This window comes from Phalacrocorax carbo, chromosome 6 (genome assembly GCF_963921805.1).
Source record: "Phalacrocorax carbo chromosome 6, bPhaCar2.1, whole genome shotgun sequence".
In the NCBI taxonomy this organism is placed as follows: Eukaryota; Metazoa; Chordata; class Aves; order Suliformes; family Phalacrocoracidae; genus Phalacrocorax; species Phalacrocorax carbo.
In genome coordinates this window covers 35995554-36020187 of record NC_087518.1, presented here as the reverse complement: position 1 = coordinate 36020187, position 24634 = coordinate 35995554, and the positions used below count along the sequence as shown (strand labels likewise).

Below are 24634 nucleotides of genomic sequence, written 5' to 3'. Positions count from 1 at the left end.
CCACCAGTGCAAAGAGATAAAATGAATAGTCCATTGAGATAGTAGCAGAAATACATGTTTATGTGTGGATTATTGAGTCGTACAAGAATATGGGTTAACACAACCAGCCCCTCAGTGCACACCAGTGGCCCACATGAAGATCTTTAGTGGACATCACACAGGGAACGTCAGACTGAAAACCAGCTGCCTGCAGGTGTGAAGAGTCAATCCCCACTCCTGACCTCACCCTGGCCCTTGGCCACAGCATTCGGCATTCTCTGGGGAGTGACCAAGGACTGGGGCGAGCCTGGGGGAGCCCTGGGACACCTTCAGCCCCCCATGGGCAGCAAGCAGCTCCTGCCGCTGCCTCACAGGCTTCAGCAGGCCCCAGGGCTGGGACAGGGCAGCACTGGCAGAGCCCTGCCTCAGCATCCGGGGGAAAGCTGGGTGATTCACACCGTGGCTGTTGAGGTGTGAGGCTCCAGGTCACTGAACTAACCAGAAAACACACAGCAAATAATACCCAGCATTAATTCGAGGGATGCAGCTGCAAGGAGTCCTCCTCCTCATGTCCCTGTGGTGGGGAGTGGGTGCCAGGGAGACATGGAGGCAGCACCTGGTGCCCCAGGGACCCCGGCTGCAGCGTGGGGTTGCCTTGCCCCACGGCAGGGAATGGGTGTCCCTCGGAGGACATGAGCCCTGCCTCCTGCACCAGCTCAGTCACCAGGACATGCTGCAGCTGTGGGCACCCAGCAGCCACGGGCACAGTGTGATTTTGGAGGATGTTTTGGAAGATGCACCTTCATGGTCACTCTAGCGGATGGCCAAGGTTTCCCTCAACAGGGTCTGACACCACAATAAACCCACACATGCTCATTTCTGTGACAGATCCCAAACACAATAACCAGAAACTCTGCTTTTTGGCTCTCTCACTTACTGGGGATCCAGATTCCTGTGTTAAGAGTATGTATATATGTGTTTGTGTATACCTGTTGATGTCTATAGAGATATAGATATACAATGTCATGTGTATAGTGCTCATACATATGTCATATTTGACGAGAGCAAGAGTGATAAAATACATGAAGTATTTCCTACCAGAAATATAATGGTTGGTATCAGCCTGACAGTAAATACCTCTGGGCCTGCAGAAAGCTCGGTCGTGGGGTGGGTACAGGCATTGCCACCTTTTTAGGGCAAGCTTGCTCAAGTAATTAGCCAAAGGACCCTTCTACACAGACACAACTTCCCAAGAGCTCCAAAACATTTCAGGGGCCACATTTCATGGCCACTCGGTAGCTCACTGGCACCTGTTCGCTCATCCCCTAAAGTAGGCCTCCAATATTTTAGCAGAAATCAAGCTGGGGAGGGATTTCCAATAGGGCTGTTTCACCTCTCCTGAATCCAGCCTCCACCTTTCTTTTCAGCACATGCATACCGAGACACCTTCTCCCTGCCCCACACGTCACTGTTGCAGCTAGTGACATCTCAGGTTTTGATGGTGCTCAGCAGGCCAGCCTCCAGCAGCATCCCAGTGTTGGCATTTAACCATAAAATGTGTGAGAGTATCTGGAAATAGCTGCCAAATGATTAAGTGAACATTAAAGATCTGGATCTTTTTGCAAGGAAGCCTGTTTAGTTTTGCATTTCTATGAGTCATGCTGCGAACAGGGAGCTTGAACATGCTGAACCCGCTTGTCTTGACATTAGTTCGTGGAGGTGTTAGGAGGGTGCAGGGACCGCGCCTGGGCAGAGGCGATGGGAGCACCCTACAGCAGAAGGGCTGGCCAAGCGCCCCCTCCAGTGCTCAGCCTTGCTCCTGCCTTCCCCTTGTTGCCCACGCTCTCTGGGCAGTGGGCGCTGCCAGGGGTAGTCCTGTGCCCTTCCAACAGGACCCTCCTGCTGCTTGCGAGCTCCCTTGGGCTCTTTGGGGCCACCCAAGCCGCCCGCCATGCTCACCCCTGGGGAGTGCCCCACAAGCATCACAACCTGCCGCTCCAGCACTGACTTTCCCAGGCCACTTGCTTCAGATGAAAACAAAAGTCACGTTTGTGACTGCCTCCGTCCTTCCCCTGCCTCTCCATCCCTGCCTGGAAAACAAGCTCGCTTATTGCAGCTCGGGATGTATTTTTCTTCGTAACCATAGTGACAACATGTAAATATTTGGGGCTGATGGGGTTTTGATCAGATTTTGAAAGTCTTGAAGAGGCTGGCAAACCCATTGTTTATGTTACTGTATTTTGGATGGAGTCTTATGACTTGCAGTTGAGGTTGAGCAGCCGGGGGTGGCCGGTCCAAGCTGCTTGCTGGGAGCACTGTCACTTTTTATTTTGTTGGGTTGCTGGCTGGGCAGCTCGATCCCTGCAGCGTGCTCATTGCAAGCCACGGCCCTGCAGATGCTGCACCAGGAAACCATCACAGTGACGAAATGTCCAGGCCCCACGGAGCACAGGTTCATTGCATTCACCTCATGGCTGAAATGAGACCCCAGCCACCTTTCATGTATGCCCTTGCCCCATCCTCAGATGTGATTTCTTCTGGTAGCGAACAGTGGGCTGGCTTTGAATCATTCAAAAAGAGCTGGTCTTTTTAAGAGACAGCCTGATGGAAAGACACGTCCTAGGCAGACAGGAGGAGACAGGAGAGAGATGCAGGCTACACAAACTCAGCAGAGTTTGTCATCTGTTCAAGAAGACAGGGGTTTATTTTTCGTATTTCCAATGATAGTTTTGTCTTTGGGTTTTGGTTGGGTTTTTTTTTAATTGGATCTGAACAGTTGCAATTAGCAGCTTTTTTTTCCCCAGCATGATTTTCCTCCCTCCTCTAATTGATTCCCCTTGATTGAGTTTGTGCAGAAGTATCGCTTTGGCATGCCTACTGCAGAGAGAAGCAACCGGAGCAAGAAACCTCTGCAGCAACACCCAAAGCTACAATCCAAGCACACCACCAGCTATCAGCACTGCTGAGGGCTGCGCATAGGCATTGGGGATACAGGCACAAGCTGCAGACTGGGAGCTCAGTACATCATGCAAGTGGCTGGAGCAAGCGGGAGGTCTGGGTTGCTAAACAGTCCCGGTGTTTTGAACAAACAGATCTCATTTTATCCTCTTTACTGTCTTCAGTGTGAAACAAACAGGCTGTCTCACAGCTGACTCCAAGTGGAGTGGTGCTGCAGGCTTGCTCGGCCCATCCCTTGTGCCAGCCAGGTGCACACTGCCGCACACGGACGCGCTGCTCCTGGCTCTGCCACACAGCCGTCCCTGCCATAAGCCATCACTGTGCCTGCTGGACAGCTGCTTTCTGAAGACAAGATGACGCTGATTCCGCAGTGGGCATGCCCCACCCTGCACCCCAGGGCTGCAGGCATGCTGGACTTGGCCAGGGAGGGGACAACCCATAGGGTGCCCTGTGCAGCCTCAGCAATGCCCTGGGAAGCCAGGAGGAGGGAGAGAGCCTGGGGCAAACCAGCAATATGGGCAAAATTGGAAGAAATACTGGAATGTCCTAAGAAGTCCTAAGACAACAGAGATGGTGCCTCAGAGTCTCTGACTAAAGCCGATCCCCATAGTGCCAGCGATGCACCAGCTGCCTGAGTGGCTCCCAGTCACTGCGGGGCTGGGGCTGCTCCGCCGCCCTTCTGGGTCCCAAACCCAGGGAGGATCGCCAGGGGTTTCTGCTAATTGGTCTTTTTTGGGAGGGGAAACAGACTGTAAGAGAGGAGACACCGGGCCATCTGGCAGTTGAAAGCACAGGGGAAGGTGTTTAGCAATGCCCCTGCGTGCTCTTTTAGGGTGGTATCAAGAAAGCAAAGCGGCTGCAGGAGAAGGGGCAGGTGTTTAGACAGAAGCAGTGGGACCACCCGTGGGGAATGCCTCGCACAGCCCTGCCACATTGCTACTTGATTAACTCCTGATAAAGCTCCGACCGCACAAATCTGGGCAGGGAGTCTTTCTCCATCAGGGCAAAGATCCTCTTCTGGGCCATGTCAAAGCTGCTTGGTGATGGTTCCACCAGGTTCTTCATGGTCACAGCCTTGGTGAAGTGGTCGATGTTCACCTGTGATGGGAGTGTAAGAGGGATGGGGATCCTGCCTTTGCAAGGGGTGGGTGATGGCATCTACCCTTGACTGCTCTGTCCCACCAATAGCCACACAGAGGTTATGGGGAGGGACCAAAGCAGGTTCACTTATCTGGGGGAATTATGGGTGGCAAATCTGTAATGGAAGAAAGATGAGGTCTATCCTGCAGCAAAGGAAACTCTGGGGTGAGGGCTACCATAGATTGTAATCACTTATGATTAATGTAAGCCATCTGTTTGGAGCAGGGGACAGGTATGTGCCTGTGGCAGGAGGCAGCCCAGCAGAGGCTTGAGTGTGTGAACAGGAGCACTGGGGCTGCGAAGAGTGGGATTACAGCCTGTGGGGATGGGGTTGCCCCTTGCCAAGGGTACAGCCCTCTGATCCCCTCAGCCATGGTACAGGGTGCCCTGCAGCCATCACTCTCTTTTGGGATGGAGGCCACCTGGGCAGCAGCCTCATCCCTCCCAGCACAGTCTCCTGCCCTGCAGCCACTGACCTCTTTGGTTGCCTCGGTCTGGATGAACTCCTCGTAGATCTTCTTGGCCTTCTCTGCCATCTTCATAGGGGACTTGGTTTTCTTATAGTCCTCACAGGCCACCCAAAACTCAACGTTCTCCTCACTGAACTCAGAGCGCAGGAAGCTGCGGAAGCTGGCGAGACCATCTGCAGGGAGAACAGGCCCTTGCTGAGCACTGGGGGTCACAGGGGGCTGAGCTCTCACTGAGCACCAGGTGGGACATGGGATGGGGAGGATGTGACAACAGGGGGATGTGAACTTACAGGGGTTTTGCAGGAGTTTCTCCAGGGAATCACGCCACTGCAGAGCCTCCTCTGGTGATGGCCTGAAGGGAGTAATGAAAGCCCAGGTAGCCCATGCTCACCCCACAGCCCTAGTCTGGGCTGTAGGTTTTTAAATAATTACTTTAAAAATGTGGAGGAATGGAGTAACGAGCTGTGGAGACTCTTGCAGAGCAGGGGTGATGGTTGAGCAATGGAGATGTCGCTGCATCACAGCATGGGTACCCTCCTCCTGGGGACAGCCGAGAGCCAGGGGAGGTGAGGACCAGTTAATTCCCCTGTGTTTTCAGCAGAGACATGGCTTAACCACAAAGTGAGTCCCCTCTTCAGCCATGGGTCCCCTCCTTGCCCCAGCACCCATGTACAGGAGGGCAGAGTGGAGGCTCTGCAGGCAGCTGGGAAGCATCCCTATGCTTTTCTGCTGGGGTGAGGAAGGATGCTCCCCACTGTGGAGGGGTGGACGGGGCCGGATCCTACCAGCCCTGCGCTGCCAGGGCTGGGGTCAGCACCCCTCCATCCCCACAGCCCTCCCACCCCAATCCCATGCCCTGCAGTGGGGCAGGACACCAGCCTCGGCTCCCTCCTTCCATGGTTTTCATGTGTGGCTTTTCCTCTCTTTTTTTTTTTTTTTTTTTGCAATGCTTGCAATGTGAGTAAAGAAGGTTGTGGGGTCTTTGTTTGTGGTTTGTGGGGTTTTTTTTTAAGCCCCAAGGAGTTTGACTGAGCTGCCCTGAGGCACAGGGCTCTTGCCCACCCTTCTACCCACCTCAGCTGATGCTCAGTGCTGGAGGGGAAAGGATGCCTTACGAGGCTGCTGAGCACTGGGCTCACTGCCAACCCGCCCTGCTCCCTGTGGGCAGTGCTGCAGCTCAGGTTTGTTTTGCTGCCACAGGGTCACATGTCAGGGCTGAAACCATCTGGGCGAGCAGAGCATCCCTGTGTATGGTGAGGGAGCAGCAGGCAGGACAACCTGCTGGTCCTGGGGGCCTTGGTGCTTCAGTGGTGGGTCTGCAGAAAGACCTAGGAGCTGGGGTGCTCCTAGCTCCACCCAGCTGCCCTGCCTGGGTGGCTCCAGCAGGGAGAGGGTAACAGCAGAAACACACGGCTTGCTCAGGTAGGGTATCCAGCCCTCAGTTATCAAACTGCCAGCACCCAGCAGTAAAGACTATGATGGGGGCTCTGATAATTTTCTTTCTGGACTTTGAATTGCATTTGCACTTGCTATCAAGGATCAAAAGCCCTCCCTGCCCCCATGTTCCTTCCAGGTATCTTTGCAACCCCGGTGAGGGGGAGCATTGCTGCAGCGACCCAACACATTCCAGATTTCCTGGAAACTACCAAATTCACTTTTCCATTAGCTGAATGTCCCAGGGATGATACTAACTGCAAAGCGAGATGCTGACGGGTGAGTGATACCGAGGCTGTATAACAGTGCAGTGCAGAAGAAAAACAACTCCAGCCAGCAGGGAGTGAAGATGTTCTCCGGCTTTCAGCAGGGACAGCTAATGGGGACAAATGTGTCTCCTTTGCAGAGGCATCCGGGGCACAGCAGTGACTGAGTGCAAAACATGCTGCCTGCCAGGGCTCTGCCTGCCCTACCTGACCCAGGCAGCTCTCACAGAGCAGCACTGCAGTGGGCAGGCACCACGCTAGCAAGTGTCCCCACACACTGCAGTTGTTATTTTAAAGTGGAAAGAGAGGCTTGGCCTTGTGAAGAGTGGGCATGTGCCCCTCCTGGTTTTAGTTTAGACATGGCTACTCGAGCCCTTGAAGATGAGCCATTGTTCCCAGTGCCATGAGAACAGCTGGCTGGGTCAGTCAGCCTTGCCTACCTCCAGCAAGTTAGATAGTCTTGGTGTCATCAGACCTGGGTCCTCCAGCACTGCGTGGGTCTGGGTGCAGCTCAAGGACAGGGAGCAGCTCCCTGGGGCAGGAGCAGGTGTCTCTAGGAGAGTCACCCACATCTGATGGCAGCAGGGCTAAGAGGTGGCAGAAGAGCAGCTAAGCAGCAACTCAGGTACTCGGCTCAGCTTCCTGAGGCTGGGCTGGAGGTACCCTGGGTAAGGCCATCACCCTATGTCTGGGAAGCCATCCTGCTTTTAGATTTAAGCTAACCTTTCTTTTAAAGGTTTATTTAATCTCCTTTGAACTGTTACTCCTGTGGCACAGCCCATCTGCCTCTCTAGCTTCTCCTCTGTTTTGCTTTGTCATTAAACCAGCTCAGTGCTGGAGAGCAGAGGCTCAGGACAAAGGCAATAAGGTGGGACGGCGCCATCATCACAGACCTGCCCAGAGCCAGGCATCACACCATGGGACTGTGCACCCAGCTCAGGGATACACTGCCGCCCCAGAGCCACCAGGATGTGCAAGACTGGCACCTCTGGGCTGAGGTGGTGACTCAGAGAAGTCCCAGCGCCATATGCCTCTGGCAAAACCTTTATTGAATGAATGTGAAATCTCATCAAAGTAAATTGAGTTTCTGTGGGAAATCTGGTTTTCATAAAGCTGTATTGCCTGACACGTCTTATGCTGCCCTGATGTAACTCTCAGAGCCCACACCTAGCTGGCAGGTCACGAGGAGCGTGCCACGAGCCACCTGGCACGTAAAACCCGCTGCGCCCACCCTGGACTCTGCAGCAGGGAATTCAACTCCTCTGCATCCCGAAAGGGCTCGCATCCACCCCTCCAGCCAGGCACGGCCAGCACAGCCTGCCCTGGTGCAGTACTCACTTCTGGGCCTTGGGTGGCTTCTCCGGCTTCTCTGGGTAGGGGATGATAAAGTCAATGGCCGAGTCAGGCTTCTGGAGCAGTGTGCCCAGCTTGGTCTTGATCTCCTTAGCCCTGCAGGAGGGGACAAGCAGAAGCAGGTCAGGCAGAGGGATGGGGCAGCTGGGATGGTCCCTGCCCCGCACCCACATAGACCCTAGCACAGTCCCTGGCCCTGCTGCTGGGGAGGTACAAAGCTGTGTAATTAATTACGCACAGACAAATGGACCCTAATGCTGTAAAGGCACCTGGCTGAGGCATTTCAAGCTGGGCACTCAGAATTAGCAGCAGCTCTTGATCTCAATCTGTCTGCTTTGTCCCCATCTGTGGCCAGGATAATTGTATCAGTGGAGCTGGTGGGCTGCTCTGAGGATGAATTAGGGGATATGTGTGCAGCACTCAGTTTCTATAGTGATGTGCTCCGAGGAAACACTGGTGAGGAGCCGAAGGGGCTCCATTTGGAGAGGAGGCTGTGCAGGGTTCTGCAGTGGTCTGCATGGCAGCACCTGCCCCGCTCTGAGCCCTATCCCACATTGCACCCACCAGCCCCACAACACCAATGGCCTCCGGAGCACGATGCCCTCCTCAGGTCCTGGTCTGCAGCTAGAGGGAGCAGGAAACTCTCCTCATCATGTCCCCTGAGCTTTCTGAGGGCACTGCCTCTGCCTCCAGTGACACATGGTGCAGACCCCGAGCCCTGCACTCTGCTGCCAAGCACGTTCATGCCACGCAGCCAAAATGCTCCCTGTCCCAGGGGATGCTATTGCTAACACACAGGTTAGCATGCACATCTATACTTGCCAAAATCAGAGTGAAACACTCCTTGGTGTGATCTGTGCCCACCCCTGATCTTCCCAAGCATTCATGGATGGGAGCGTCCTCCTCTTTAGGCACTTTTATTAGGATTGTATTATTTTTCTATTGCCCTGTCAGGGACCTCCAGAAATACATGCTGCCAACAACCCACCACACTTTCTGCTAGTGCTTGAGGTTTCTCTGCTCACACCTAAGTAATATATAAGCCTTATATCTGCAATGGGAAGGGTCCTGCAAACAGGTAACTCTTGGGTGCTACTTTCCCTGGGCAGAGGGGGAAGAAGGGTTTCAGGAGGTGAAATAGGTTTGACTAGCAATGGAGTTTTATCCTTCATCTTTCACCCTTCATCCATGTGGAGGATACATAGACAAGGAGGGTCCTGGGTCTTGAGACCAGGTCCAGCCATCTCCCAAAATGTGCCCTTTTTTTCAATATGACTTGCAACATGGTCCTGAGCATCCAGAGCCACCAAGGAGGCTCCCCACTGCTGCAGCTCAATGTTGGCAGCAAGAACAAGCTGAGATTTTGCAGACAAAACTCAGGTGTTCTGTGTAAGACTGAACAAATAAAGGGGTGAAAATGGACACACACCCATCTTTGCAGGGCAGGACTCGTGGCACAGCAGCATTTGGTGACTTCCAGGCTTACTGCCACAGGGGTGCCTTCACCACAGCGCAGCTGTCAAAGCTGGGCTCCAGATTCCCGGCCTCAGGGCTCATTGTGCTTCTCTCTGCTGTTTATTTTCACAAGCCCTCTGTGGATGATCACTCCCTTGCTATGTCTGCTATTTCGTTTCCATTCCTTCAATTTTTTCCCCTCCCTGTAAAAATCCCTCTGTGTTTTGCCAGCCCCCATGGGTGACTTTGAGACCTGGCATGGGCTCTGTTCCCCCATCAGCTGCCCCCTGCTTCTGCTGCGGAAACCTGCCTCCAACAGCTATACTTGCACAGGAGTAGGCAGGGGCCAGCAAGGCCAGCGTTGGTCGGCACAGGAGCGGGAGTAGGCAGCAGGGCCAGCCGGAGCGAGCAGCCCAGCCTGGCCCTGCACAGACCACCCGCAGCGGGTGTACAGCACGCAGCAGAGCAGACCCAGAAATCCAACTGTTCTCATGGAAATGTCAGCAGCTACAGGGACAGCTTGTGTTGCTCATGCTTCTGAGAAAATCTGCATCTTGCCTGGAAAGACCAGGACCTTAGGTGAAGGGTGATGAGGTCCCCACGCTCCCTGCACTGAGGTGTCTCTGGGACAGGGATGCTGTCATGCACAGTTTGTCCCATTCCCTCTAATAAGTAAATAAAATACAGATAAATGCTCTGAGCCAGCTCCTGATGCGCAAAGCCTGGGGCTGGCTCTCCTGTGAGCCTCAGGTGCCCCTTGGCACCCGCAGGCTGGCACTGCTGTGCTGGGACCCCCACAGCACAGCCCTAACCCACATGGATGGCACAGCTGCAGCAAGGAGGAGTGGGCAAAGGCAGCAGGAGCTGCAGCCCTGTTAGCACTGAAGCAATGGGTGAGTGCAGAGGGTGCCCCAGGAAAGCTAATGGGGCATGACAGCCCCCATGGGGTATGATATCTGTGCTTGTGGCCACTGCTCCCCGCAGGGAAGGGGACACATGGGCTCGGGGAGCATCCCTCAAAGAGAGGCTGAGCAGAAACGCCAGCTGCCACATGGTCCCTCTCCCTGCCACTGCCCTGCACTTGAGAGGGCAGAGCCAGAGATGCTGTTGTGGCTGACCCACTCACAGTGCTGCCTGCTGTGCACTAGGGAGGGTCCGCTCCAGGCAATTGGACCACGCGCCTCATCATGAGGGTTTTATCTGGCAGGAGCAGGGGTGAAGGGGCTCGCCCACCTCTGAAGCAAGAGCAGTGGATGCCAGGGGGTCCCAAACAGGCAGGCGGAAAACACAGGCTGTGCAGAGTGCAGGGGCACCAAGAGCTATATCTAACACACAACACCTAAGGAGGTGGGAAGATAAGATCAGGACTCTGTCACTGCCTGAGCAGGACCTGGGAGCCTCGCTGCTCTGGTGCAGGTGGGGACAACACACATACAAGATTTGGATGCAATCGATGGTGGCTTCACACAGCAGCAAACACTGTCCCAGATAATGCTCAGACCTGGTTCAAAATCTTGGTCTCCAATTCCCTCCCTCTAATAGTAACTTACAGCCAACATCTGTTGGGCTCAAAGGGCACTAATGGGCCTTAATGATCCTGAGCAGCCCCAGGTGAACCCCATAACCTGCCCACAACTGGGGGCTCCATTTAAGCTGGCCCTCAGTCCACCTTCCTTTTAGCTGTGCTGTAGGTGGGCTTCTCCCTAGCCTGATCTCCTGGCTTGATGTTGGACCTATATTGCAGCTCCACTGCCTGCTGCTCCTAATAGGGCTCCCCGGATGGTTCCAGTCCTGCTCCATCCCATGGGGCTGTTGGTGGACCATCAGCAGCTGCCCACCCTGCTGAAGCCCCACAGGTCCCAGTGTGGGGACAGTAGCGGGAACCTCCCTACCCCAAGCAAGTCCTCAGCTGTAGGGCCTTCATGAAATATGGGGAGATAGCAGAGATAAGGAAGCTTGTTGAAAGGAAGCGAGAAAGGACAGCCAGAGGGCTGAGTTCTTGCAGGCAGGCAGGCTGGCTGGTGGGAGGGAAGGACTATTTAAAGACATCATCCTGGTGTCTCCCAGCAGATGTATTACAAGCTTTCAAGCAAGACTTCAGCAAAGGCTAAACAGCAGGGTAAAAAGTCAGTTATAAACAGAAGGGCACCCTTCAAAATGCCCCCAGCGATGTCCGAGTGAGAAAAAGCAAGAGGACCGTGAACTCGGGAAGGTTAAGTGTGAGAACATATGGGAGCAAGCCAAGAAAAAGTCTGAGAAACAGCTTCCAAGAAGCATTTAAAGAAAATATGGGCTCTGTCAAACACAGCAAGAGCAAGAAGGCTGCCGGGGAGGGCCAGGAGAGACTCCAGCTTTAAAAATAAAAGAAAAGAAGCTCAAAGAAGTTAAAGCTATAGCTGAAAGCTAAAGCTGTTGCTGTGTCTGAGGACAGGGAGGTGCCAGAGGGAATGCCCCTTCAGGGGAAAAAGGCTCCAGGGTGGATTCAAGAAGCTGTAAAGCTGCAAGTGTGATACTGTACGAGCATGTCAGCGGCAGCTATATCAGACAGCCATGGTGGACACGTGGACAAATATGGTCTATTGGAGAGTAGTCAAGGCAGCTCTGGCAGCAGGAAGAGATTCCTTCAAACCCCTTGGCCTTCTCTGGAGGCCAGTGAGCATATGCCTTGGGGAGAGTCAGGGGGTACCAGCCCCTTGGGTCTGCAGGAGACCTTGGATGGGCTCTCCAGACCCCAGGGCAGCTGCAGAGGGGAAGGTCATCTCATGGATAACAGCGTGGGAAAGGTAGCACACAACATGTAGGGGACATGGTGTGTTTTCCTCGGTGGGGACGGTCAGAGGGGAACATGGGCTAGGAGCATGCTGTTAAACATGTCACACACATGGGGAGAAGGGCTGAGCAGCAGATACTGTGCTACCTGGGTACAGCACTTGGGGGGCAGTTGTAAGGAACTGCAGCAGGGTCTCGTGAGACTGGCAGTGAAGCGGCTGTTGAAATTCCTCAAAAAGCAATATAAAACAATGCACATGGCACAAACCCAGTCCTAACTCCATGTATAAAACAGTGGGCTGTAAGCGAAGCAGCCTTTCAAGAGTGAGGATTTGAAGGTGTAACAGAGGTCAGAAAAGCATCAGCATAGCAGCAGTGAAAAAAACCAATGTAACATTAGAAGTAGCAGAAGAGTGACAACAAAGGCAATAGCAGGGCGTAAGGGTGTGGTTCACCCACACCTGGAAGAGCGCTGCCCATGGTGCAGGAGGCTGCAGGAGACCAGGCAAGGTGAGTATGGAGCCATGAGGATGGCCAAAGGGCACATTTCAAGCAAAGAAATTGTCACAGACCCACGCTCCTGTTCATGCCTGTGCTGGGAATTTGCCTTGCTTTCAGGCAAGGAGCATCAGCTTTAGCTGGCGAAGTGGGACTTCTCCAGAGCTAACCCAGTACTAAGGTATTTGCAGCTGCGAGGAAATCCTTACTTGGTAATTCATGTGTAAAATCTTTTACCAAGTTTCCTCCTTGGGTGAAGGACCAAGTGCCCCTACTGCCACAGGGAGGCCCCAGCCTGATGCTGTGGCCCCCCTTGCACCTCTGCTTCTCAGCAGACCCCCTCCAAAGCCCTTCCAGATCCACTGGAGTAGAAGAGGGGTCATTTTCAATTAGCATGGAAATGGCTGGGGGCTGGGGGCTGGAGCCTGCCTGGGCCCTTAAGGGGTGAGAGCAGCCTGGGAAGCACTACCACCACCGGGGGCAGGTTTTGAGGTGAGCACTGGGGTGGAGGAGGATGAAGATGAGGATGGGTGCTATGAGCAGGGCAGAGCAGGCACTCTGCACAGAGACAAGCCTTGTGAGAGGGGCCAGGGCTGGCTAATCCACGTGCAAGAGAGGCGCAGGCAGTTAAAGAGGATTTTGAAGCACTTTGGAGCCAGGGCTGTTTTCACTTCAGAAAAGCAACCTCTTTCCTCCATTTTTCCTCCCCACCATATTTTGCAAACATTAAGGTTTGAAGACAACATGCTCCGGCTCCAGGCCCAGAAAGGTGAGCAGCTGAGGTTGAGGGGTGGGTTTGGGGCAGCCTGGACTGGCCCAGCAGAGAGGTTCCCAAATCAAAGGGGAAACTTTGGGTCTGGATCAAGCATTTTCCCCCCACAAGGGTCCCAGCTACTTGCAACATCCCGCTGAGCCCCTACCACCAAGGCTGCCTTCCCTCCCAGTTCAGAGCTGGGTGATCCCAGTTCCCATAAGAGATGTCCATCAGGGGATGTACTGGATGAAAAGCCTTTGTGCCCCCAGCTGCCCCTGGCAGAGCTCTGCAGGGACACAGGCACCCCAGCATCCCCACGCGGGCTGTCCGCTCTCACCTCTCTAGGCATGTGTGGGGCAGCGCTGCTAATCCTTTGCACATCTTGGCAGGCTGTAGTCTTCCTCGTCCACAAGAACAGTGTGAGCAATGGCTAAAGCAGGCAACAGCAGCTCCATCTGCAGCCCAGCTCCCCCCTCTCCTGCCTATATAGTGCTGGGAGCTGGACCCCTGCCAGTCCCGTAACCAATGCCGTCCATCTCGCCGCAACTGGCCTCAGTCCCAGCAGCTTCTGGATCTTGTTTTCTCCTCTCTAAGCTCACATGGGGGGAAAAATGTGTTTTTTCTGGGGTGAGATCAGGTAATAAAAATGGAGGGGCCAAGCTGCTGTTGGGGGGCCTTCAGAAAGCCCACAGGGTTTCCTCTTAATAATATGTCGGGCTCTGGGTCAGTATTTAGAAGAGCCAGGTAGAAATGTTTCATTCAAGTGAGGGGCTTTTTCAATGAAAAATATCACTTTCATAAAAATAAAAGTATTAGGAGAAGTCCTGCTGTTGACTTAAAGGCTGTGGCTAACATCAAAATATCCACAGCTTCAACAGTGGTTATCAGCTTGTGGGTAACAGTGACTTTTGTTCCAGAACAAATTCATTTTAATGGAAGCTTAAAAAAAAAAAATCTTTTAATCATAGCAAATGTTCCAGGTTTACCTGACAGTGACACTTTGATGAGGCCAAAAAGGATTCCTACGAAGAATTTTGTTAAGTGGAAAATTTTGACCCTTTTTCCAGCCCCTTTCAAAGCAGTAAAACACACACCAGAGCCCGGAGCTGCCAGCAACGTGGGTTGCGGGGCCTGAGCAGGGACTAGTTCCCCTGCATGGCTCTGCCCCATTGGGATGCAGCCCCTTGCTCACCTACAGCTTGGGTGCTGCACAGTGCTGCAGTATTTCTGTTTGCTTAGGTAAGATCTCTTTGATTTCTCCACTTAAACTCGTAATCACGGAGCCAGTGCCTCTCTATGGTCATGGTATCTGTGGCATGAGTTCCTCCCAGCCTCAGCCAGGCACCCAGGCACAGAGTAGGTACAACCCCAGAGAGAGGCTGCCTGCTGAGAGGAAAATCATGGCAAAGACGGGACAAGCCTGGCTCTGACGGGCCCTGTAGCCAAAGCCCTGACTTGGTGGCTGCACACAGCCACGCAGGGGGAGAATGAGCTGCAACCAACAGCAGCAACGGAGTCAGTCCTAACACTCCTTATCAGTTCTTGGAGTGGAGAAGGTAATTGCAGCCATCCCGGATGTTTCCCTCCTGGCTTCCAGCTGGGATATGACAGCCCATCCTCCACAGGGTCACCCGGGGCACCGCTCACCACCTGGGGTCTGTACAGACAGACTAGAGCCAGCACACAGGGAAAGCCCTCAAACACATGTAGGGTGGCTATGGGGGCCTCAATGCCAACTCTTTTGCAGTTTGTGTAGCAGGATTTACACCAACCCAGGTCTTTGTCACCTCACACCAGTGCCTGTGCAACTACACATGCACCTGCACAGGCACACAGAGGGTGTGCAGCTCTGCTCTGCCTCCACCTCCCGCTCCACCACTGCCAGGGCATCCCCTGGGCATCCAGCTCAGGGTTCACCCTGAAAATCCACCACATGCTTGTCCCCACCTCAGCTACCTGGGTGACTTTGAAAATTTGCATCCAAGTGCTTTATTCAACACCCACAGCTTGGAGTTGGGAATAAGAGACCTTGCCCCCAACCTGGCTGTCTAGACTCCAAGGACGCTAATGGCCTTAATTGCCCTGACCAGCCCCACCTACCCCTTCAGCCCAGGGCTACATTTAAGCTCTGCCCTGGGCCCCCTTTCTCTCTCTGAGCAATGTCAGAGGTGTGCCTGACTCTGGCTCCTGGATGGTCTTTGGACCTATGTTGCAATCTGTCTCCTGCTGTTCTGGGATTATGCAGCAAATGATGTCTGCATTTCAGCATGTGAGTGCAATAACTGAAAGTTAGAAGTCTGCTAGAAACCGTGCCTCACTGTGGAGCTTGGTTTAGCTTTTTACTGGTTTGTAATAAAAATCTAATGAAAAAAGTACACACTGAAATTTCAGAGGATGAGATGCTTGAATGACCTTTCCCTGCTTTTGTACTGACTAGAGACCTCCAGATGCACTCAAGCAGGGGTGCCACACCTGCTGGAGTGGGGGCTGCCCCTTCTTGCTGCCTGGCATTGATGTGCCCACCAGCCACTCCTTGCGCCTCGCAGAGCGGGGGAGGAAACAACAGCAGCGGCAGAGGATGGAGGTACTTTACTCCTTCAGAGCCTGCTAGTATTTTGCCATTTTCACAGAGTGGGGGGGAGGGTCTGTTACTAGCACAGAGGTGCCTTGGCCAAATCTGGGGATAACCCAGGTCCCAACTGCCCCATCTCCCAGCAGATGGGGTGCAGCAGCCCCTGTCTCTGCTGAAAGACTGCAGCCTTGCAAGCTCAGCAAGTCTTGGGGCCTTGGGGCCACAGAGGGACCATTCATTTGCCAGCAGGGATGTCACCAGGGTATCCCAAGTGCCAGGTCAGTGCCTGCCAGCTCAGCGGCTGCTTTGAAGGGCTCCTTTGAAGTTGAGGTGCTGTCTGCAGGGTGCTTTGATAGCTGGCTGGGCACTTCCCAGCACAGAGGGGAGCAGGTGGCAGTGAGAGGTGGGCAAGAGCTGCTGGCGGTTCTCAGAGCTGCTAGGCTGGGAAGGGCAGTGGGGCCATGGGACCACGTGGGAAACCCTCACGCTTGACTGCTGAGCCACAGGGAACACAGTTATTTTTTCTCATTAATCTTCAGTAATAAAGCCAGTGTCGGAAATCCCAGGGGAGCTCGGATCTGTGGGATCAGGCAGTTTGTGTGAATGCTGTCCAGCAGACACCAAGTACCCTTATGTGCTCTCCTTCCAGCTGCAGCCAGGACCACATGCCCCTGGAAAGCAGACAGCCTCTCCAGGCATACTGGGAGCGTGGCTCCAGCTCTGCAGATCTCCTGCTGCTTGGAGGAGCCTGGGGCTTTGCCCTGTCAGACCCCATGGTGGAATTTTGTCTGTCCCCCAAGGACTTTTAGCTACTTTACCTCTTTCAGTCCTGGGAGGGCAAATCTCCTGGTCCTGTGTCTCTGCCGTAGTTCAGTGACCGCTGCTCTATAATCTCTTCCACAGCCCCAGGGTGGGGGGGTTTAATTAATGCACAGAGCAAGTTGGGGAGACTGGAGCCCAAAATGAGCGATGAAGCTTCATGCGAGAGGATCACAAGGAAGCTATACCATGTGCTGGGATTGCAGTTGTGCGTTTTAGCAGAGACTTACCTGAAACACTGAAAAATAAACCATATACCATTGAGCAGAAACAAGGGTTATACAGAAATAGCTTGTATTTTCCACAGACCTTTGTCCAGTAAGAAATATTTGGTTTGTGCATTTTAAGGCTTTAGAGTGCTAAGAAAATATTTCCAATTAGAAACTACCCAGACCTTACTTTTCTTCCCACGACAGCTTAATTTCTTTAGAAGCCCTTCTGGGAGAGCTTTTTGGAGATCCAAGTGCACTCCGAGGACCAGATTGTCTTGTGTACACAATGGCTGGTTTCCTCCAAGAATGCCTTGCAACTGCCCCCTCAAAAGCCATGTGGAATCTCCCATTAAACCAGATTTATCCTGGGCTCTGTTATTTCAGGACTTTATCCTTTTAACAATTTGCCTTTTATAGAAGGCAGCCTTGCTGCTTTGCTGTTTCCTGGTTCCCACTGGAACTTTTTAAAAATTAGCATCTTATTTAACAACATTGGCTTTTTGGTAGAGGGACCACTGTAATTCTCACCCAGGTGAATATTTGGCGGCTCATCTGAGTGCTCCTTCTGGCAGATTTTTAACAATGTGTTCTAAAATAAAGTTAAAAATATTTTTGGGGTTTTTTTTCTACCCCCTCCCCCCAGTGCCTTGGGACAGTCACGTAAACGTGTGTCTTCTAAGAAATGAACCTTGTGTGAGCTTCTTCACAGCAAAGACCAATGCAAGTAACTCACCAAGCTTTTCCATCGTGCCTCTTTCCTTCTCGTAGAGCCTGACCACATCCTGTCCCCACGGCTCTCTGGAGACCTTTCTCCTTCTCACATAGTCATGATTAATTTTTATGCCTTTAGGATGCTTTCCTCGAATATTCAGTGGCCTGCCTTTCACCTGTAACTTTCCAGAGCTTGTATTCTTTCTTTACTCTCCCATCTGTATGCAATTTTCACTTCTTTTAAGGTTCATTTCCACTCCCCTGTATAAGCACATCACCTTTTTCAAGGCCAGCCTACCTCTCCTTTCTCTTTTGACATTAGATGTTACTTTAAAGTTACTGCTTTTGTAATTACTACAAGTAATTATGGCTCCATGGCCTCTCATTTGTTGCCTTTGAACTAAGCCCTGTGCATGGTTCAGGAGACATTCGGTTAACACACAGTGTGGGGTTACACCATCCCACTGCCTCCAACAAGCTTCTGAGGTCCAGCCCGATGATAAAATGCTTGTGTAGAAGGAAGGAGGCAGGGGATCCCGGCTCCCTCCACTTGCTGCATCCAAGTCACTGACACAGGAGCTACGGATGAGGTCAAAGAGGAGAAAACCCTGGAAAGCAGCATTATCCAGAACAGCGGGACTCTGGCCAGCTGGGAATTCAGGAGTCACGTAAGCCCTGCATCCCAGCTGCAGAGCCACCAAGTTCCTCGACCCAGAGCACAAGGCCTGAGAATAGCTGGGGCCACAGCTGGGACACAGCGCTGCTCCTCGTGCCTGTTCTGTGCCTGCAGCAGGGACCTGCTCCCCTTCCAGCACCCAGGCAGTGCAGGGCAGGGGCAGGCCCACCCTGAGATGTGCACAGGGCTGGCCTCACCTCTTGTGCACGCAGATCCCAGAGGAGCCAGCAGTGATAGGCTGTCAATGCAAGTATTTCTGTGGCATTTATGCTACTATAGGTACTAAAGCGACAGCCTGCATCTGAACAGCAGCACTGCTGCTGCGGCCCCTCTGCACCCAGAGCAGGTCAGCAAGGACAAGGCACATGCTGCGTGTTTGCTGCAACCAACTGCAGGCAGAGCCAGTGCCCCAGGCGCATCAGCAGCCACTGCTGGGCTTCCAGGAGCTCCCGCTATTCAAGTGGCATTGGTGCCACCGTGTGCTCTGTGGTGTGCAGCCTCCACACAGGCAGCTGCGCACTGCCTCTGCTTGCCGGTGTCCCTCTACAGCATGGCCACTTGCCCGTGTGCATTCCTTGAAGTGTCACCAAAAAACACGATCTGTGAATAGATGCAGTTGGGTTTGGCAATGGGCAGGAGACAAACGCAATTTCAACACGAAGTTGACACAAAGAGACCAGTCATAGGATTTTATTTAAGGCCTGATTTCAAGAAATTGCCTGGATTACACCATTTTTACCCAGATTCGCATGCTGGATGCAGGCAGCAGAGCACATTTTTTTCTTTTAACCCATCAGCCAGCACTTGCATTTTTGATCACTGGACAGAATCAGCTGCCATGCAGAGAAGTGCACCTTTCTCTCCAGATTAGCCAAGCACCCCACTCCCCTCCCACACGTGCATTCATCCTCGACCCAGAAGAGCACCTGAATGATGACTCAAGCTCTTTCCTGCCCACTCCTTCTGCTCTACGTGCCCTGCTGTGGCACTGCCTTTCCCAGCCTGTGGATGGCCGCGTTCTCCAGCACCTCCACCTTCCCCTCGCCTGGCTGAAGCACACTGGCCACCATAGCTCTGGCCACTGTTTCCACAGGTACCGAGTAAGCAGTGGGGAAGACCCGGGCCACAACACTCAGGAACTGCTGGGCCATCCATTCTGTGGGGCGGGACTCCTGGCGCTTGCACAGCAGCACCCTGCAGAGCGAGGAAGTAAGGTGAGTCAGGCTGAAATCATCCCCCAGTAAAAAACTAGAGACTGGGTTCTCCAGCTGCACCAGGGACCCAGCTCAGCTTGCGAAACCCACGTGGGGACCATGGGGCTTTGGCAGGGTCCCAAAACTGAGCTGAACCATGGGACACTGAACTCCTTTCCCTGCAGTGCTGCCAAAAGCAGGATGCCAGTTTCCCCAGGCAGCAAGAGCATAGTACAGCTGAAAGAATACAGGTGAGTATGCCCCCTGCATAAGGGGAAGGTCTGTGTGGAGCTAAGCTTTGACCTATGTCCCCCAAACTCTGCTCTTAACACAAGCCTCTTCTCCTTGCGTGTCATGCAACACTAACATTGGGATGGGCTGTGGGAAACTGCTGTGCCTGCTCCCTGCGGCACTGGGAAGCAGTGTGCTCGTCCAGGAGCTGCATTTGCAGCTGGCAGCTTTCTCCACTTCCCTCACCAGCTCTCCCCTTGTGCATCCTTTTGCTCTTTCTCCATCTCCTGACCTGCTGCCCTGGCAACACTGCACCTGAGTCCTGGGCCCTCCCTCCTTGACCACTACTCACGCTGGCCGGAGAATTGTACAGCGATCAAAACCAACAGCCTCGACCAGGTTCTCCACTTCTCCCTGTCAGAGCAGTTGGGCAGGATGAAAGAAGACAAGGATGACTGCAAGCACCATTCCTGCCACCCCGTGAATTGGCAGAAGCGTTGCTGAGCCAGGGGCAGGACGGCACTAATACCAATGCAAAGCTGGTACTGGTCAGGCACTGCCTGGGCAGCCAGCAGCCCTCCAGGAAAAGGCAGCGTGGGGCGAGTGTCCACGTGAACATGTTGACTGTTAGTCAGCAGCGCACCCTTGCAACCATCATGCTAACTGCAAATGGATGCTTCTAAGACAGCATCTGGACACAGCGTCCAGCCTGGGAATCTCAGCACAAGACATGGGCAGACAGCAGTGAGTCCAGCAGATGTTGCGGGCTGCAGCACACAACGTATGGGGAGAAGAACTTTTGTGATGGGTATGGTCCCACCCGGGGAGTCTGTGTGCTCTCCAGATCTGGATAGTTATATCTCACCTGGACACAGTCCTGAGCCTCCCCACCTAGCTGTGAAGCTGTCCCAGCCTGAGGGCTGGGGAGCCGGGCTTGGGCTGGAGAGCCCAGCGGGTCTTTCTGGTGGTTTGAAGAGGGAGGTGCACAGTGCATGCAGGTGCTGTGCTGCTTTGGAGGAGGCCAGTCACACAGCTGTCCTGCCAGCCCCCTTCCATCACCCCCTTGTCCCCCACACCAGGAGGACCCTTGGAGTCATTTGCATCTCTTGACACCTCAGGTCCGGCTTCCTTCCTGAGCATCCCAGGAGGAGCCCACCCCAGCTGCCCCCTCACCTTCACGCGGAGGTAGAGGAAGCGGCTGTGCTGGTTTGCCCCCTGGGAGGACTGCAGGACGAAGTGTTTGCAGCCCCCTGCCCGCGCCAGCTCTGCTGCCTGCGCCACGTAGTCCCGGTCCACGCGGACAAAGCCAGCCTGCAGGTAAAGGGAGAGGAGCGTGAGCACGGCGGTGCAGAGGGCAGGCAGGACCCCTGCCCCCCCGCCCCGGGGGTCCCACTCACCGCCCCAGCCTTGGCCCTGGTGGTGCCCAGGCAGCAGAAGCCAACGTCGTGTCCCTGGAAGGCGGCGGCGTGCTCGCTCAGCCGCTCGAAGTCCACTACCGCCTGCTCCTGCGGGGAGGCCGAGGGTCAGCGCGCCCGCCCCGGCACCCCCGGCGCCCCCGGGACCCCCGGCCCCACGCACCACGGCCGCCCCCGTCTCCTCGCCCAGGCTCAGCCGGCGCCGCCCGACCAGGGTCACCCTGGCGAAGAGCCGCCGGGCCAGCAGCTCCCGCAGCAGCGCCCGGCCCGTCTCCCCCGAGGCGCCCAGCACGAAGCAGGCCCCGCCGCCCTCCGCAGCCGCCGCCATGCCGAGGGAGCGGCGGCCCGGCTGGAGGCGGGGCGGGCCCCGGCGCGGAGCGGCTGCGCTGCCGCCCGCCTGCCGCGGGGCGGCCTGCCGCCGGCCCGGTGCGCGCAGGCCGCGGAGCTGGCTCCTGCCGGCGCTGCCGAGGCGGCGGGCTCCAGCCGCGGTGCCGCGCGCTGCACTTACACATAAGACAAGACCCTTTTCAGGGGCTGGCGGGGGTTGCAACCCGGGAGGTTGCAGGGTCTCTGTCCGCCCCCCGCCCCGAGCCGGGGCTGCCCCAGGGGACCCCCCCCCACCCTCGCCGCTGCTCCCAGCGCGCAGGGAAAGACGTCTGCTGGTGTCCCCACTCCTGTCCTTCCACCTGGTGTCCCTGCGGGTGGCAGGAAGCGTCCCCGGGAGGATCTCCGTGCCCTCCCTGCTCAGGTGGAGGGGATGAATCCCGGGAGGGATGCTCAGAGGGGTCTGTGACCTGTCAGGCAGCTGCTTCCCAAAAACCACTGTGCTATCAACCGGGACGCCCCGTAGCTGTGTCCCCTGGGCAGCAGGTGAGTCACCCCCAGGCACCAGCTCCACACCTGCACACAGCCATGCGGCTCGCGCCCCAGCAGTGGCAGCAGCCCTGGCCACCAGCAGCAGCCTCCCTGACTCCTGTGTGAAGCAGCTGCCGGTGTCTGAGCGAGGGGACAGAACCCACTTCCCGGGGCGCCCTTGCCAGGCTGGTCCTGAGGCATGCTGTCAAGCACAGACACCCTGCTCCAGATCACGGCCTGGACGTTGGCCCACTCATGGGGACGATGGCAATCATCACTGGGGGTCCAGGTCCCACTGGGAGCCAAGCTGGGGCATGGCTCTGGAGCAGACGTGTGGGCACCCCGGAGCTCTGCACAGCCACTCCCATGGGTACTGTCAAGGGGCCCCGCGGCACCCTGATCCCGTTTGTCCTGATTCCTGGGGAGGGAGGTGCAGAGGCCTGAATGGCTGCTTTTGGGATCAGCCAGGTAATTTTCCAGCCCGGCATGTCTGTTGAGCGCTCCCCTTGGCCGAAGGCTGAGGATGAATCCCTGGTGCACGTGCTGCATGCCAGGCAGGATGCACGTCATGACTGTCACCGAGTTAATGGCCAACATCCCGCTCCACCTGCCAGTGTGCTGCCGGCACCCACTGCTGTGCACCCCATCCAGCGGGCTGCACCCCACCCCACAGCCACAGGCAAACCCAGGTGGGTGCAGGAGAAGGAGGCTGGGATGTGCCGGGGCTCGGGGGTAGTGGGGCAAGTGCTTGAGAGTGGGAGGGGAACAGTACAGTGCAACAGTGTGGAGTATCAGCAGCAATGTGTACGGGGGACATGGTATGCTCTATGCAATGGTGGGGATGCCTCTGGGGAGGGATGGGATTGGGATGCATGGGGGCCATGTAGTGCTCCCACTGCTCATGGTCTGCTTGTCCTCAACGGCAGGGCTTGGCGGGGCTGGCCAGGCACCTGGGTGCCCGCTCTCCTCGTGGCATGGAGGCACGGTGCCGGCACAACGCGGCATTCGACTGCATGCCCCAGCCGGCAGTCTGCTGCCCTGACTGGATGGCGGCGCTCCCCGATGCCCTGCCCCTCTCCCGCCTCTCCATCCCTGGCACCCATGACTCCCTCAGCCTGTTTGGCGGCCGGCGCCTGCGGTGCCAGAGCTGGGGCCTGGAGGCTCAACTGGCGGCTGGCATCCGTTTCCTGGATGTGCGCTGCAAGCTGGCACGGGGTGAGCTTCACGTCTACCACCTCTGCACCTTCCAGCGGGCCAGCCTGAGGGGGGTGCTGCGCCGCACCCTGCGCTTCCTCCGTGCCCACCCCAGTGAGGCCGTGCTCATGCGCATCAAGGAGGAGCTGCCCATCTTCCCCCGGTCCAACTTTGCCACCCAGCTGCACCACTGCTTGCTGGAGGAGGGACGAGGCCATGTGTGGTGCCAAGAGGAGGTGCCAACGCTGGGCCAGGCACGGGGGAAGATCGTGGTGCTGGAGGCGCTGGCACAGGAGGTGCTGGGCATCCCCTACGAGCAGTTGAGCATCAGCGACGCCTGGAACGTGCTCTCACTGGAGCGCAAGTGGGCCCGGGCGCGACGGCACCTGGAGAGGGCAGCTGGCGGGGAACCTACTACCATGCACCTCACCTTCTGCTCCGGCAACGGGCTCTTCACCTGTCCTGAGGAGGTGGCTCGCTTTGTGAACCCCCGCTGCTACCAGCACCTGCGGCGCCGGAGGGGGCAGCCCGTGCGCTGGGGGGTGGTCATCATGGACTTCCCCGGGGCAGGGCTCCTCCGGCTCATCATGGAGAGCAACACCTCATGGGCCAGCGGACACATCACAGCAGCCCCTGGCACCCCCACAGTACCCTCACGGCACCCCCATGGCAGAAGGGACAGGCGCCGCAGCCGGCACAGCTCTGCTCGCTGCCCACGCCGGTGTCCATTGGGACAGACGCTGCTCCCAGCCCCACGCCTCTGCCAAAGGACGTCAGCGCCCACAGAGCAAAAACGGTTTTCTAGCTCTTGCTGGGCACCAGTAAACCTTCCCATGATGATGATGTGACAGCGCCAGAGGCAGCAGAGGAGGGTTGGTGGCTCCAGTCAAAGCCAGGCAGCCTGGGAAGCTGCCCCCTGCACGGCGCCGCTCACCCCCGAGGAGCCAGGTACAGTCCCAGCACAAGGCTGTGCCAGCCGGGTCCCTGGCAGAGCTGCAGGGACGGGTGGAGGGAGAAGATCCTGCCTCCTCTTGGGCCAGTGAGTCCAGCCAAAATGCGTCTCTGCAAAACAGTCCTTTTCCTTTCAAGGGTAAATGAAAATAAAAAGAAGCTAGGAAAGCGTTGCCTTGCCATTTCCTAGCAGAAGCAACCTCTTCCTTTTGCTGCTCAGCTGTGAAAGAGCCTGTACCCCTCTGCCCATGGCTGAAGAACAGTTAAATTGGTGTTTGTAACAGTCTTGCTCTTAAAGCAGAGCTGAGAAAGGTCAGAGGAGGAGGAATTAATTTCAAAGTTGTCAACAAATGCTTAGGAACATCCTTCCTCCTGTTATTTTAGCTTTTTTCTTTTTTCTTGCAGGGGCTTGCCCCAAAAGTCAGGACTGTTAGAGAGAGACAACTTCAGCAGGCACCGCCGCCCCCGTGCATGGAGAGCTGGATGGCCACAGCAGTGGTGTTTCCGATGGGGCTACTCCATCCCTGGGGTTGCACACCCAGGGGACGCTGCACAGGGCAAAGCCCAGTGGTTTGCAACGGTGCAGGCAGAATGGGTGGGGCAGTTTGTAGATCCACAAAAGCAAAGTGAGTGAGACATAAAAAAGACCTTAAAATACACATTGTGCCAGCACCTATCCTACTTGCAGAAAACAAATCAGCAATTTAAATAGACTAGCAAGTCGCAGGG

At 55.4% G+C, this 24634-nt stretch overlaps 3 protein-coding genes across 3 annotated transcripts; 1 reads left to right on the top strand and 2 right to left on the bottom strand.

Annotated features, from left to right (window-relative positions):
• Nucleotides 1–39: 39 nt before the first annotated feature.
• On the bottom strand, nt 40–13546 carry RGS5 (regulator of G protein signaling 5). The gene is made up of 5 exons (XM_009507669.2): nt 13414–13546; nt 7586–7696; nt 4838–4899; nt 4554–4720; nt 40–4035 (listed from the first exon to the last, which is right to left on the bottom strand). The coding sequence occupies exons 1-5, from the start codon at nt 13455–13457 to the stop codon at nt 3874–3876; spliced, it is 546 nt and encodes a 181-aa protein (XP_009505964.1). The 5' UTR covers nt 13458–13546; the 3' UTR covers nt 40–3873.
• Nucleotides 13547–18740: 5194 nt separating this feature from the next.
• Nucleotides 18741–21286, bottom strand: HTATIP2 (HIV-1 Tat interactive protein 2). The gene is made up of 5 exons (XM_064454729.1): nt 21069–21286; nt 20888–20995; nt 20664–20801; nt 19843–19904; nt 18741–19260 (listed from the first exon to the last, which is right to left on the bottom strand). The coding sequence occupies exons 1-5, from the start codon at nt 21231–21233 to the stop codon at nt 19035–19037; spliced, it is 699 nt and encodes a 232-aa protein (XP_064310799.1). The 5' UTR covers nt 21234–21286; the 3' UTR covers nt 18741–19034.
• Nucleotides 21287–22594: 1308 nt separating this feature from the next.
• LOC135314081 (1-phosphatidylinositol phosphodiesterase-like) lies at nt 22595–23834 on the top strand. Its single transcript, XM_064455738.1, is given in 2 exon segments — nt 22595–23635; nt 23638–23834. Coding segments are annotated over 2 exon segments (1023 nt in total). The 5' UTR covers nt 22595–22734; the 3' UTR covers nt 23760–23834.
• The last annotated feature ends 800 nt before the right edge of the window (nt 23835–24634 follow it).

Excerpts from the sequence above, each read along its gene's own strand:
- HTATIP2 (XM_064454729.1), bottom strand. The coding sequence starts at position 21,233 with ATGGCGGCGGCTGCGGAGGGCGGCGGGGCCTGCTTCGTGCTGGGCGCC. Across the intron at positions 20,996-21,068 it reads AGGAGACGGGGGCGGCCGTG|GAGCAGGCGGTAGTGGACTT; the intron begins GTGCGTGGGGCC and ends GCCTCCCCGCAG. Across the intron at positions 19,905-20,663 it reads TCCTCTACCTCCGCGTGAAG|GGAGAAGTGGAGAACCTGGT; the intron begins GTGAGGGGGCAG and ends CTGCTCTGACAG.
- RGS5 (XM_009507669.2), bottom strand. The coding sequence starts at position 13,457 with ATGTGCAAAGGATTAGCAGCGCTGCCCCACACATGCCTAGAGAG. Across the intron at positions 7,697-13,413 it reads CCCCACACATGCCTAGAGAG|GGCTAAGGAGATCAAGACCA; the intron begins GTGAGAGCGGAC and ends CCCCTCCTGCAG. Across the intron at positions 4,900-7,585 it reads AAGCCACCCAAGGCCCAGAA|GCCATCACCAGAGGAGGCTC; the intron begins GTGAGTACTGCA and ends TACTCCCTTCAG.